At 43.5% G+C, this 15467-nt stretch overlaps 1 protein-coding gene across 2 annotated transcripts in view; it reads left to right on the forward strand.

Moving 5' to 3' along the window:
* The first annotated feature begins 414 nt into the window (after positions 1-414).
* VBP1 (VHL binding protein 1) overlaps positions 415-15467 on the forward strand; it is a 37634-nt gene continuing 22581 nt past the window's right edge. The window contains exons 1-3 of one of the 2 annotated variants that reach the window (XM_029586045.1): positions 415-556; positions 10952-11076; positions 13504-13570. In XM_029586045.1, the coding sequence (XP_029441905.1) occupies positions 479-556; positions 10952-11076; positions 13504-13570 (270 nt within the window). In that variant the 5' untranslated portion in view covers positions 415-478. The remainder of the gene's footprint in view (positions 557-10951; positions 11077-13503; positions 13571-15467) is intronic. The other variant, XM_029586046.1, reaches the window with a different exon arrangement.

Consider the following 15467-nt stretch of genomic DNA (forward strand, 5'->3'; position numbering starts at 1 on the left):
TTTGTAAACATGGAGGCAAAGAATTAATTTAGTCTTTCTGCCCCTCTGTCATCTAATGGTCCAACCGACTCCCTCACAGATTTCTTGCTTTGGATATATTTAAAATAAATTTTATTATGAGTTTTTCCCTCTATGGCCAATTTCATTTCAAATTCTCTCTTCGCCTGTCTTATCAATGTTACATGCAAAAGGTGAAGCACTCCGGGGCGAACGGCATGTTTCACACTGCAACCAGAGCAAACTACTCACCCTGGAGCGTCCCGTTCTCCGGCTATCGAGCCTAGGGGCTACGTGAAAGCGAAAGCCGTGCTTTTCTTCCACACGTCAGTCAATGACATCACCCAATCAGTGCCATGCGGGCCGGGGCCGGGTGCTCCTGAGCTTGCCCCGCCTTTCCTGCTGTCACGGCCCCGCCCCCTTCCGTCCCTTTTACGTTTCTGACGTTGACGTTTGAACGGGTGGACGTCGGGCGGCTAAGATGGCGACGACCGGTGGGAATGGCAGCTCAGCCGGAGCGAAGAAGGCTCACCTGGGCATCCCCGAGGCGGTGTTTGTGGTGAGGGCCCGGGTGCTTTCCTCTCCCCCGCCGCATGCTTACATGGCAGTTAGTCGCTGCCTGCTGCTGCCCTGCCCGTGCCACGGCCGGGGGTCGCGCCGCTCGTACAGGGAGTGTGGGGTTTAGCCAGACGTTTCAGGCCTTTTGCTGAAGGTGTTTTTCAGCAGCTCCCTTCCTGTGCCGGCGCAGGGCAGGAAACTTACCCCCCTCGGAGGTTAGGTGATGCTCCTTTTGTACTGAGTGGAACAGGGAAGCAGGATCTCGGCTGTACCTAGATTAAGTGATGGGTACCTGCTCCTAGCTTAGGTTAACATCAGTCATCCGGCTCGCTGCCAAGAAATAATGCGTTAACGTGCATTTGATGCCACTTACTATGTAAGCTGTCCATTTCAGAGTTATAGCAAAGTGATGATTTCTCTTCAGAACTAAGTATAAAGATGTACGTTTGAGTCCCTGTTGAAAAGAGCAATGGAAAATTGAAACTAGTTCGTACCTTTGAGCCATGTGTGGTACCGTTCATCTTTTCTGTTAGCAAAGGTTAAAAATTTATTTTTTTGTACGGTATTAGTATGGTGAGCCCTAGTGTACGTTAGGCACTACCAAAATTAGTAATGGTTTTCACACTCGGAGCATAGAAATTAATGGTAGCATGGGATAGCTAGTGACTTTCTATTCCGGATCTGAAAAGTCCTCCAAAACGTGCTTGTCAGGGATAAAAGGATCTTGCCATGTACTTTATCTTTCTCCTTCCTCCCCCAAACATATCCTTTTTTGGAGGGGAGAGAAGGGTTAGGAATGCTGGGAAAATATGGTAGTACAGTTCTTCCTTGATAAGTGCACATTCCCATACAACCCTTTCCCACTCCACCTGGGTGCAGCCCTCTCACTCTCCTCCCATACTCCCCATCCTGGTGTAGCTCTCTCACTATCCCACTTTTCATCCACTGCACTCTTCTCACTCTCCTCCCTTTCCCACCCCATCAGGGTGCAGTATTGTCATCCTCCAGTCCTTTCACTTCACACCATACCCTGCAGTCCTTTCAGTCTACACCCTTTCTTCCCTCATCCCTCTCACTCTTTTAGTCCTCCCACCCTTCCTTCAGCCCTCTCTTACCTCCCTTTTGCCTTGCTGCTGCCCTGATCACAGCAGATGATGATTCTTTTCTATCCAATCCCAATTGGGGACCATTTATACTTCTGCTGCTTTTTGCACCACAACTGGTTTGTTTCTTTCTACTCCGCTGTTTCACTCAATGGCAGAGTAGTAATGTTCCCTTAGTTGGCCTTGCTGAACTACTTCTACTTCCCAGCTTACTATGGAGGTTCTTTGGCCTCATTCTACCTACTTGCTGGCACTCAGTCAACTCAACAGCAATAGGTGAACAAGTGTATTTTCGAAAGCCTGGCAACACTGTAGATTGAATTTGGTCTCCTGCGTTACTATCACTTCCCCATTGCTGAAGATCATCTGTGTTTATCTTGTGCCATAGTTATACTTCTGAGGTATTAGAATGTCTATCTTAAGTTGTTATGGCTTCAATGGAAATCAGGTATATACTTTTTTTTTTATTATTTATTTATGAATTTTCAGTAATCCAGTACACACATAATTTGTTGTCTGAAATTACAGAAAAAGAAAAAGAAATAAAAATAAACAACAAAGGAAAAACATAATATATGTCCTTAAAATAATAGCATTATTTTTTTTTCCTTGTTCAAAACTAACTACAGGAAAATAGAGTAAGCTCTGTGAAAAACCGCAAGTGAAATTATTATATTGTAATCTTAACCTATTTGGTAATGCTATGGGGTTCACCATTTATTTCTATACTAACCGGATGTTTTCCCCCCAAGAAAATTTCTAAGCTGCTTTGGGTCTAGAAATGAATAATTCTTTCCCTCACACTTGATAATACACTTTTCCTGCTAAGCTGGGTGGCCCTAACCAGATCAGGAAACATCCACATTTTTGGTCATTAAAAGGTTTTAGATGTGTTACGGAAAAAGAGTTTCAATATGTTGTCCTTATCTATAATAAAGGCAAACTGTTACATCAATGTACCTCTGTTTTTTACATCTAATTATTCTTGTGATTTTTGTATTAAATCTGAGATATTAATGGAAGATTCTTTCTGTGATATTATTTGTATTTGTTCTATTCCCACCTGTTCTTTATTCCTTATACCTACAAAAAAAGCCCTCACAATAAATGGGTAATTTGCGTCTGGTATTTTAAGAATTTGGGTAACATATTCTTTAAACAATTACCTTGGTCCCAGCTGTTTTATTATAGGGAAATTTGTTACCCTTAAATTAAAGCCCTAAGATTATTCTCTAGATTTTCAGACTTTTTGAAATTCATCTTCTTCCTTAATTTGATGTGTTCTAATTTTTTCCATTTGCTCACATCTCTTAATTAACTCTTTAATTTTCTTATGGTGACCTTCAACTTCTTTTAAATTCTCTTTAAGAGAATTGTTTGTTTCTGTAACTTCTCGGGTAAGTTTAACAATTGAAGCATCTAGCTTTGCAATACAATTCCATAAGTTTTTCAGTGTAATACTAGGAGCCTTTAATATCACAGTTCCAATAGTGTCCAGTTGGTTGGTTCCATCTGCCTTCACAATCTGTGTACTTTCTACTTTAGGGAGTAACCGATAGGTGTCAATTTCTTCCAAGGATTCACTTGCGGTTTGTGCTAGTTGTAATTCAGTCTCAACTAATTTAAGATCTTTAAATATTTCATTTACCTCCAGAAACTCCAGAGGGTTTGAAATATCTCGTGTTATCCCCGGCTCAGCCGAAGGGAACATCCCTTCACTGCCGGGTGGGGGAGGTGTCTCCGGTGCCCCGGGACTTAAAGATGTTTCAGGGACCATATAAGTAGGATTTCACTCTATTCCTCCCTCTAACGTGGTCGGTCCATCAGGGTTTGCTACTGGGGTTCCAAGCCATTCTGAAACACTCCATTGCCCAGAGTCAATATTTCTGGAAATTGAGGAAAGCATAAACTAGGCTTTCCTTTTAGTATGAGGCATATTTGAAAACTTATAATTTCTCTGGGCCCTTTATGGCTTCAGAAGGCCCATAACCAGGAGGAAGTGACGTCATCCCTGCAGATGGCAGCCTAAACCCGAGGCTCCTCTGACCTGAGACAGCATCTAACTGCATCAAGCACTCCAACGGGCTCTACTTGGTGCCAAGACGCACCCGGGACACCACAGCATTTAACTGATGTCAAGTCGGAATAACCGCTAGATTTTAAAAAGTATTCATACCACAAACTGGCGCTGGCTGAGGAATTGCTGGGAAGCAACATGGCGGCCGGCTGCGTGGAAGCGGCAGAATCGTCGGGGGAGATGGCGGAGGACCGGCTGGATACCTCGGATCTGCCCACTAAGGCGGATATGAAACGGTGGTTTGCGGACCTGAAGCAGGAATTAGCTGCTAACACAGCTGACCTTCGCGCCTCGATAGACGATATTAAAGGGGACTTGGCAGAAAACGGGCGGCGCCTTTTCGAGGTGGAGACCAGGGCGGAGGCCAATAGCGAGGAGGTGAAGGTAAACCGCGATAATATCACCCTCATACAACCTGAAGTGGAACGCTTGCATGAAAAGGTAGAAGACCTTGAAAATAGGTCACGGCGGAACAATCTCCGTTTTCGCGGCGTGCCCGAACTCCCTGATTATACAGACTGTGACGCTGTGGTGAAACAAATTTGCACTATGTTACTAACCGATGGGGCGACGGACCAGTCCCTGGCTGAGGAGGCAGAGGTCAAGCTCGTCCGGGCGCACCGTGTTATGGGCCCGAGGGTCAGTAATTTACCCAAAGACATCATTGCCTGTTTTCAGGACTATGTGCTAAAGGACAAAATAGCCGGTATTGCTCGGCGACAAAACAGGTGGCAATGGCAAGGTCACGAGGTTATGATTTTAATAGACCTTTCACCGGTGACCATTAAGAAACGACGGGATTTCAAACCAGTCACGGAGCTTTTGAGAAGGGAAGACATTCGTTACAGATGGTTGTTTCCCTTTGGGATGTCTTTTTCTGTGAAAGGTGAAGCGCACCGAGTGACAACTCCGGCGGAGGCTTTGCAAGTGTTACTGGCGGCCGGATATGGAGCGATTGCGGAGCTGCCTGCAGCCCCTAAGCCACCCACTCGCAAGGAAGACACGCCAAGATGGCAAAGGGTTAATCGACGGGACAAGAGGCTGCGGAGACATCCGGAAAAAGAACCCCAGGGCTGAGCTTCTTCTGGTGACCTGGCTCGTTGCCATTTTGTGCCTGGATAGTGCAGATAAAATTTCCTGGCGCTGCGCTAGGAAGGCGCAGTGAATGTCAGGATTCACAATTCCTGCTTTGTTGCAGGTTCATCAGGACTGTTCATCTTCATTACTATCTTATTAGGCACTGTTTCCTATCTTTGAAATGTTGATCATAGTCTGTTAGGTTTGTATTCTGTTATCCTATATACAGGAGTGCTTGAATGTTTATCTTTGTGAAATATATCAGGTTAATAGCTGTCAGGGGGGTGGCTACTGCTGGAATGATTGTGTCCTCCCATATTTACAGGTTATCGGCCTTTACGGAGGAACATACTACTCGGGGGGGGGGGGGCCGCGGGGAGGGGGAATAGAGGTGGGTTTGTATTATGTCTCATTAATTGTCAGGGGGAATGCCAGATGTTTGTCTCGGGGGCAGGCTGGGAGTTTGCTCTTGTTCTGCTCCAGTCCGTCTAGATTACGATTACTACTATTACTTTGCCATGACGACCATCCATATCCAGACGCTAAATGATAAGGGACTCAAAACTCCCTTAAAACGCCAGTCCCTTTATTCTGATTTGGCCCAGCAACATACCATGATCGCGTTCCTACAAGAAACGCATTTGAAAAAACGATATGAACGCTTGCTCCGCAATGGTAACTACCCAGGGCAATACTGGGCGGCAAGGCTGCTAGCCCACAAATATCTGGGGGTGGGTATCCTTATCCATTAGAATTTGCATTATGAATTTCTCGCTTGCTACCCAGAGGGAAGGTATGTTTTAGTAACTGTGGCCATTGCGGGTGTGAAATACTCTCTACTTAGTGTTTATGCTACTAATGCGGCTCAGGATATCTTTTTGGCTCGCTTGTCTCAGTTTATCGATCAGAGCGCAGAGGGCCACCTCATTATTGGAGGGGACTTTAATCTAACGAATCACAGGCTAGATCATTCTAATGGCTGCACTTCCAATAAGTGGAGGGAGCGCCAGATTTTCCATAGCTTCCTACGACGTTATAGTTTGACACCTGGCAGGTTTGGCACCCAAAACAGAGACATTATTATTATTATTCTTATTAGGGCCCATAAGACATACTCTAGAATTGACTATCTCTTAGTCGACTAGGGCTGCTCTAATCAGGTTACTCAACCTGCCATCGGGGCTATCACATGGTCAGACCATGGTCCAGTGTCCTTACAACTAGCTGTTTTGGCATATGATTCTGGACAACGATATTGGAAGCTAAACGATAGCCTGCTAGAGGATGATGGCTTCTGCGCTCTTTTGTATTCTGATATTCAGGAATATTTATTAATTAATGATACCCCTGATATAGCTCCGACCACGTTATGGGAATGTCTCAAGGCAGTGATCCAGGGTAATCTTATAGCTAAAGGGGCATCCCTCAAGAGACAAAAGCAGAAAGATAAAATGGAGACTATACAACAGCTACAGAGGCTTGAGCTTATACACTCCAACACTGGGGATGCTCGCATCTTGTTCCAGATGGACCAATTGCGTCTGCATCTGGTGGAAATAGAGGCGGCCCAGATAGCCTATCAATTGGCACGAGTAAAACAGCTCTTCTATGAAGGTGGGAATAAGGCAGGGAGAAATCTGGCCCGTAAGTTGAAGGCTAGGCAAGCCCAACGCAATATAGTTAAGGTGAAGGATGAAAGGGGGGAGATTCTTACCTCCAACACAGACATCAGGCAGCGATTTACCCGTTTCTATTCAGAATTGTACGCCTCTAATTCTCATATTAGCCCGGAAGCTATAGATGACTATTTACAGTCTATACCGCTTCCACAGGTATCTCTGGATGATCAAAAGTTCTTAACCCGTGATGTCACGGCGGCAGAGGTCCTGTGGGCGATCCAATCACTGAAAGTGGGCAAGTCCCCAGGTCTGGACGGGTTTAATGCAGTTTTTCATAAAAAATTGGCTAATATATTGGTGGCCCCCTTAGTAAAATTATTTAACTCGCTACAAGACCAGTGCTCCCTGTCCAGGGAGGCCAACCTAGCTGGGGTGACCCTGATAGGCAAGCCTTGCCACGATCCTACGGTCTGTGGTTCTTACCATCCCATCTCCTTAATAAACTTGGATATGAAACTCTTAGCGAAAATACTAGCTCAACGGCTTAACACCTTTCTACCTGCTTTGGTTCATTCAGAACAGGCTAGTATTATTCCTGGGCGGATGGCATCCGATAATGTCCGCAAGGCCATCGATGCTATGTGGTGGGCAAGAACCCAGAATATACCCATGACCTTGTTGGCCATTGATGCCGAAAAGGCCTTTGATTATGTGCACTGGCCTTTCTTATTCCAAACCCTACAAAAGTATAATTTAGGGGACACATTTTTACGGTGGATCCGCAAATTATATGAGGAGCCGACAGCCTGCTTAAAAATTAATGGCGGCTACTCTCCCCCATTTGCTGTTCAAAGGGGGACCCGGCAAGGTTGTCCCTTATCCCCCCTCCTATTTGCCCTTTTCTTGGAACCCTTTACCTATAGAATCAGGCACAATACTAGCATTTCGGGGGTTCGGGCCGGTGAGTTCTCCTCTAAACTGTACCTATTTGCGGACGATTTATTGTTTACTATTACGGACCCCTTGATATCTTTATGGATCATCACGAAGGAACTACAGGCTTTTAGTGCGGTTTCCGGTTTTTCCATCAATTGGGAAAAATCTGAACTTTTCAATGTCTCCCTAGACCCAAGGATGGTAACACAGATCGCACAATACTTTCCATATCGATGGGCTAGGAAACAGTTAAAATATCTGGGAGTCAATTTGGGGCTGGGCACCGATTTGTTTCAATTAAACTACCAGCCGTTATTGGCTAAAATATATAAGGATCTTGAGGATTGGGACCGCTATCATACTTCCTGGCTGGGGAGACTGGCGGCCCTAAAAATGAATATTTTACTTCGACTATTGTATTTGTTTCAAACTTTACCATTAGTAATTCCAGCTAAACTCCTGGACAAGTGGCAAAAGCGGTTGAATAAATATCTCTGAAGGGGTAAGAAGCCCAGGATCGCCAAGGAGACTTTAGATCTCCCGCGATGGCAGGGAGGTATGGGTATGCCCAATCTTGCTAGGTATCTAGGGGCTGCTCAGCTCAAAGCGGCGGTTGACTGGCATTGTGTTCAGCGTTGTAAGCCTTGGGCACAACTGCAACAGGCGATACTTGGTTCTCTGCCTATGGGGGCCTTGCTGTGGCAAAAGCGGTCTTCCTGGCTCCCTGTGGTGCAGTTGCCGGGATCAGTAGAGGCAACCGTTACCATTTCGAATCAGTGGAAAAAAGCATTGGTGGGGACGCAAACTGTTTTTCATAGTACATACTTATTTCATAATAAAGCTTTTCGGCCGGCGGGACACCCATGGGTCTATTCACATTGGATTACGCAGGGAATAACCCAATTTGCCCACATTTGGGAGCCAGGGGGGATGATACCATTTGCCTCACTCAGAGACCGATTCCAATTGCCTAGGGGGGATCAGTTTAAATACCTACAAGTCAGACATTATTTCCAAAGCCATCAGGTGGAAGGTGAACTGACAAAGGGTATACCTTCCTTTGAAAATATGTGTCGTCACGCGGATAGAGTGGATAAACATATTTCTAACATATATGGTTTATTAAGTGGTAGATTTAACTTATTGGCACCCCATATCAAAGCCTGGCAATTGGATTTGCAATGTGATTGGGAGGCGGAGGACTGGTTGCGGGTGTTTCAGGGATTGCGGAAAGGTTTAATATCAGCTATGCATATTGAGAATGGTTACAAACTGTTCTTTCGGTGGTACCTTACACCTATCCATCTACAACACATTGTACCGGACTCCGAAGGTCTCTGCTGGAAGTGTTGTGGGGAAAAGGGAAATTTTTTCAACCTTTGGTGGACGTGCCCTGTGATACAACAATTATGGTCCTCGGTTTCTGATTGGATTACTACAATACTGAAAATTCAGTTCCAGTTGACCCCATCGCAAGCCTTGCTGAATGAAGACAGGAAGGATGGTTACAAATATCATGATTACTTTATTAAATATGTGGTTACGGCAGCGAGATGTTTAATAGCACAATTATGGAAGGACCCACGAGTCCCAACGCTACAGATGGTACAAGTTTCAGTTCAGAATATGCACAGTTTGGGGCGAATAACAGCTTACAAGAACAAGTCACTACATTCCTTTTATAAGACATGGGGATTATATGAACGCTGGCATCAGGTTTCTTTTGGTTGACCGTTGCCTTCCCAGACTGGTTCATAGTACTTCGCAGGGGAGCGGCGTCAGATACAGCACACTCGCGGATCTTGGTGTCCTTTGGGATACTGGAGGTCTGGTGGCCTTTTTCTGGACTGAAGTGTTGAGCTCAGCTTCTTAACTGTCCTATGTACGCACCTTATTATGTTTTCCTTTGCATTGCCCTCTTTATTTTGCAACTGGTAGTACACCTCTATGGGGTAGGGGAATTGGGGGTCTCATTCTTATACTGGCATTTGCTGTTCATATGGTTAACTCACAATTCTCGTGTATGTTTTCTCACTGTTTTGTTTCTAGTGGATTGTGTATACGTTTTATACTATTGCCAATAAAGGACTTAAATATAAAAAAAAAAGAAGGCCCATAACAACATACAACATTCAGAGGTTTACTCTTATAGGAGGAAAGCTGGGAGTTTGAACAAAAGCAAATGTCCTATCTGAGGTATGATATGGAGTTCTTGAATGGTCAAGAATAAAATTAAAATTTGTTGCAAATCAAAGTCCAGAACAAAGTCCAGGCTAAACCATCCTTAACCATGCGCCCCTTTAGGCGGTGTGCCGGTGTCGGCTGCGCGCCGCAATCAAGCCCGATCTTATGGGGCTTGTTTCCGGGTTCGCCCTCTCACGCTGTGCGTCAAAAACGACTTTTCTTCATCGGGCTTGAGAGCCTCTCGCGTCTCGATTTCAGTTCAGCCCAGGTAATCTGTCTCACCTCCAAGCACACAAAGTATGCAAGCCAATTCCAATCCAATTTCTCCTCAGGTAACAGAGGCATATACCTTTTAAAGCCTTTTATAGTTTTGTAATGCCTTGTTTGATGAAAAAATCCCTCAGTTTAAAGGGGCTTCGTGTTAGATGTGAAGATGAGAAAATCTAAAGGAAACAGTAAGGTGTTTTCTTTATCTGCTGGCTTAGCCACTGATTCACTAAATTCCCCCCATATACACAGAATGGTAAGAGAAGGTATAAAAAATCAAGCCATTGATAGATCTGGCTTTGTGAATGCAGTTCCACTGCTGCTGACTGTGCAGAAGAGATTTTCATGACCAGAGTACTTTGAGCCTTCATTGTACCCATTGTTCACCACTTGGAGAAGATCATACAAGAAACACATGTATGAAGATTGCTTCTGTAATTGTACAAAGAAGATATCAAATTAGCAATCTCATTAACTCATGAATGATTGACCAAGAACACTAAACGAATGTGGCCAAAAATGTGCTAAGTGCCTGGGTATGCTGAAAGTGACTTGCTTTAGAAAAATACCTTCCACTGCATGGCAGGAGAAATAACATTGTAGTCAACTGACTAGAAGTAATTTTAAATTAATTGACTCAGAGTGATAGAATTTGAATGCCAGAATATTTAAAAATTAAGAAATCTAGCAGTTACTTAAATGGTAGTCATGGCAGATACTGGACAGCCTCTGACAAAATAAGAATGTTAAGGGGTTTGTCTAAATGGTACAGGAATAGTTTGTTGACACAAAATCACAACTCCTATAGTCCAGCTAGTAACTTCCTAGATCTAGATTTAGCTCATGGCTTTTCCTTGACTGTTCATGCTGGGTTACATTCAAGTATAGTAGGCATTTACATGTCCTCAGAGGGCTTACAGTCTGTTTGTACCTGAGGCAATGGAGGGTAAGGTGTATAATCCAAAGTCACAAGGAGTGTCGGTAGAATTTGATTTACGGCTTCCCTGGTTCTCAGCCTGCTGTTCTAACCACTAGGCCATACCTAGTTCTGTAACCACATATTTACACTTTTATGCTCTCAGATCTTGAGTTGATGTTTGATTAAACTCTCTTTGTGGTATTCTTTGTTAAAGGAAGATGTGGATGCTTTTATGAAACAGCCTGGAAATGAGACAGCTGATATAGTACTCAAGAAATTGGATGAACAGTATCAGAAATATAAATTTATGGAACTTAACCTGTCTCAGAAGAAAAGGAGGTGAGTTTGTGTAAATAACTTTTGAAGGGATTGAACAGATTACAACAATTATTATTTAATGTGGATTCTTCTCGGTCTCCTGGTTTGCCATTGCCTTCGAGGATCTTCTGTGTTCATATACAAAAAAACAGATAAATGTGCTTTCATTTTGTGGCTGCAGTGGAATAATTTGGTTCCATGACTATTCCATTATGGATGATATCCTTCAGTTGAAATGATGTGATACGGACTGTTCAGTCAATCAAGTAATGCTACTCTTGGCTTAATCTTTGGATAATTGTATTAAAAATGTGTGAGGGGCATGATCTTAGCCTGAGTCTACACCCTCATCCCATGAATGAGGAGTAATGGAATAAGAGTGAAAGGGGGTAGACTCGGGAGTAATCTAAGGAAATATTCCTTTACAGAAAGGGTGATGGACAAATGGCAGAGGTAGTGGGGACCAGAACAGTATCGGAATTCAAGAGAGCATGGGACAAGCACCGAGGGAAGGGAAGGGACACTAAAGCTGAGCAGGAGATGTGATTGGCCCTATGGTCTTTATATGACACCAAGTTCTACTTTGTGTGATTTATTTTGTTTTTGTAATGTATTTCTTTAGATTGTAATTTCTATACCGCAGTTGATATTGTCACCTTGAGCCCTGTGGATAAGGCAGATTATAAATACAAGTATAAATAGATGATCTGGGATTGTATATTACCATTCTAATTTATTTTTATTTAAATATTTTTATATCCCGACATACACTTTGAGTATCCCATCAGTTTACATAAAACATGAACTTGGCATAGTAACGCTTTACAGGGAACTGGTCTTATATACAAGTAACTTGAAAAAGTATAAATGCGAACACAGGAACTTAGCTTAAAGCGAATAACGTGAGCTAGATTTACAGTATTTACAGAAGATTCATTATCAGAACGACTTGTTAGGGGTGGGGACGGGAAGCTGAGAAAAGATTACAGGGGGGGACTAAGCAGGTCAGGAAAATGAGAGGAAGGGGGTGGGAGGGAGGAGGAGGCCTGGGGGGGACAGAAGGATGGAAAAGTGGGAGGTAAGAGCTTGAGAGTGGTTCAGGGAGGTATTTAGCCAGTGTCAGTATCTGCCTGTTTAAACAGCCAGGTCTTAAGTTTCTACTTGAACTTCTTTGGGCAGAATTCCTGGCGTAGGTTAACTGGCATAGAGTTCCATAGGGCAGGACCGGCTATGGAAAGTGATCGAGCCTTTGTTGATGCAAGGTTGTAGAGTTTGGGCGAGGGCGTGCGTAGGGTTGCTAGGTATTGATTTCTGGTTGCTCTTGTGGAGGTGTGGAATGTTAATGACTCTTTGAACCAATTCATGTCGGGCTTTGTGGATGATGGAGAGAGTTTTGTATTGGATGCGTTGTTCAATGGGGAGCCAGTGTAAGTCCCTGAGGACGGGCGATATGTGTTCGTTTCTACAGGTGTTGGCGAGGATGCGGGCGGTGGCATTTTGAAGGATTTGGAGTGGGTGGATGGTGTTCTTGGGGAGACCTAGTAGGAGGGAGTTGCAGTAGTCAATTTTCGAGAAGATGGTTGCCTGTAGTACTGTACGAAAATCGGATAGATGGAGAAGGGGTTGTTTCCTGCCAAAAGGTGGGTAATACATTCAAATACATAATACTATACTCATCACTTTATTGACTGAACATTCCATATCCTTTTGATTGAAGGATGTCATGCGCAATGGAGTAGTTACATAATCAAATTATTCCACAAAATGGGGGCTTGTTTATTTTGTATTAAAGTGCAATACTTTGAGTTCTTTATTCTTACCTAATATAAAGTCCCTCACTTCAAAGGAGATTTGTTATGGCTTTTTTTTTTTCTAGAATTTTACCATTAAACCTTTGTGTTAAAACATTACTCTACATACTCCTGTAAAAGTGACTTTGTATTGGTCTGTGGTTAGCCACTAAGAAAAGAGATACTGTTAAAATTGTGAGCAGGCCTCCAGGTCTGATCTCTTGACTCTTGCTCATTTACAAAGGCTCCTCCAACATGCACAACAAATGAAGGTAAAATTACTTCCTGTAGAAGCACAGGCATCATTTTGAGGATGCTATAACCAGTCTATATCTGTGTGGCTTGGATTGCATTGGGAAACAAAGCACTAACTTCTTGCAAATATCATATGTGACTTCATGAGATAGGGATGTGTTGGACTCTAGTCTCACTTGCGCAGCAGATGGGCTTTGTAATAGTTCTCTGACAATGCACATCAATACATGTTTGTTTTATGTTGGGGATCTCCCATTATGCTATTAATGAAACCTTTTTAAATGAGAGAAACTTGTGATTACAGCTTTAGAAATTCAGGTGAAAATGATTTACTGTAATAGGAGTTCCAATGTGTATTTGTGTAAAGTATCTTAACCCCATAATGTTTATCATTTTCTTTCAGGCTAAAAAGTCAGATTCCAGAAATCAAACAGACGTTAGAAATTTTAAAACATATGCAGAAGAAAAAGGTAAATCGGTTTTACTTTTGAAGCAAGCTACCAGAATAGAGAGAGGTAGAGCTGACTCCTCATCTGTGCTGAGGGCTTCCATGTAGAGGTACCGGAGTTTGAGAGCCGGGCTTGTAGTATAGTCTTGAGTCAGCCGGAGGAAGGCTGCATTTGCTCGCTGGTGATATCTAGATGCCAGATTTGGGTCCATGTTAACCACTGTCTGAGGGAGCAGCTTTCTGATGCTCCTGGCAGAGGAGCATTGCTTTCTTTTGCAGGGGCTAAATCAGTTGGAAAAATCTCTAGGTATTTATTAAAGCTCAAAAAGAAGCGGATTTTGAATGAGCTTGGAAGCCCTAAAGAATGGGAGGAAACTGCTTGGTCAAGAAATCAAAAAGAAAATAGAGAAAATTCTTTCTTTTGTGTTTCCTGAAATAAACGCGTGTTACATGCTGACACAGATGAGCACGCTGAAACCAGAGCTTCCAAAAAATAGGCAAGACTTGGCTGTTGGAGCATGTCTTTAGGATAAATGAATTCTTAGATTGTGTTTAGGCCATCGATTTATTAGAGGTGCAGGTCTGCACCTTAGCTTAGAGCTTCCACCTGTTCCTTGGGGGAGGTGGGGTGAGGAGAGGTTGAGCTGTAAGTGGGAATGTGGATTTCTGCCTGCCTGTAGGATGGAGTGGGATAGGAAGGGTGAGGGTGGCTTCTAGAATTGTTGGAGCAATACATTGTACTGAGGGTATTTTGTATGGGGTTAGTTGGGGTGGGAAGAGGGTAGCTATATATTTTATGTATTATTGGGAACTGGATACCTGGATGGGGTTATATTTTTATGATGTGGCTTTGTTTTTTTGAGGTTGCTATAAACCACTGAGAAGTGCCATGGCAAGTAGCAGGCACTCAAATGTAATTAATAAATGCTTTGCACTTCCCTTATTCTCGTCGTCATCCTCGTTTCTGGTCACCTGGCTAACTGGAGAAAGGTACTGATCATGTCATAAGCAAATGACATTTAGTAAAAATGGAGCTCATGGTTGCTGCACTAATTAATCTGGCTGAGGGATGCAGATTTTATGGAACTTGTGCAGAATGGTTCCATATTCCAAGGTGGGGGCCTGGGGACCTGCCTTTATCACACAGGTCAGAGAGATTTTCAGTGCTTTAACAGTACATCTGTTCTCCATATGCCCTAGGAGTATTCCTGAACTCTGGGTTTTTGTGTGTAAAACGCTCTCCACCCAGATGTGGAAACACTGGCATGGAGGCAGACGCTTGGCTGCTAGACAGAAATAAGGAACAGATGATGCATGTAAGGTTAGGAGGAATCCTATAGATGTTGCTGGTCCTTGGGCTTGTTCCTGAGAGCTTTTATCAGTAAAAACCCACTGAGAAATATGCCCCTGCTTAGGAAAAGAAAGGCCATAAGTACCTGTGTTGCTATCAGGAAGCATTTACATATATACCTTATGGGTTTTCTCTGCGCCATGGCATGTGTCATTTTTTATCTTCAGTTGGGGATGAGCCTTGTTTCCTGTACGTACCAGGATCAGTCCAGACCGCTGGGTAGTGTCTCCCTTCCCGCAGATGGAGTCAGAGAGAAAACTAAAAAGGCACCTTCTTCTTAACCTGGTGTGCTACCTGCGAACCTTCTGTATTTTCTCTGACTCCAGCAGATGAGGGTGACGGAACCTGCGGTCCTGATCCTTTAACAAAAAAAACAAAACAAAACCTTTTTAGTTAAGGAGTTGTTTTCTCCAGAGGTGTTCAGCCTCATCAAATGAATCTTTGGTTAAATCAAGTTAGTTGAAAAAAAAAAAAAAAAGGTTGGGTGTTAGTTTTATTGTTGACGTGAGCGGTGTTGAACCTCTCGAGGCTCTGACCTTGGTTGAGGCACGGCTAGGGTTGGACACCC

This window comes from Rhinatrema bivittatum, unplaced genomic scaffold (assembly GCF_901001135.1).
Source record: "Rhinatrema bivittatum unplaced genomic scaffold, aRhiBiv1.1, whole genome shotgun sequence".
Taxonomy (NCBI): Eukaryota; Metazoa; Chordata; class Amphibia; order Gymnophiona; family Rhinatrematidae; genus Rhinatrema; species Rhinatrema bivittatum.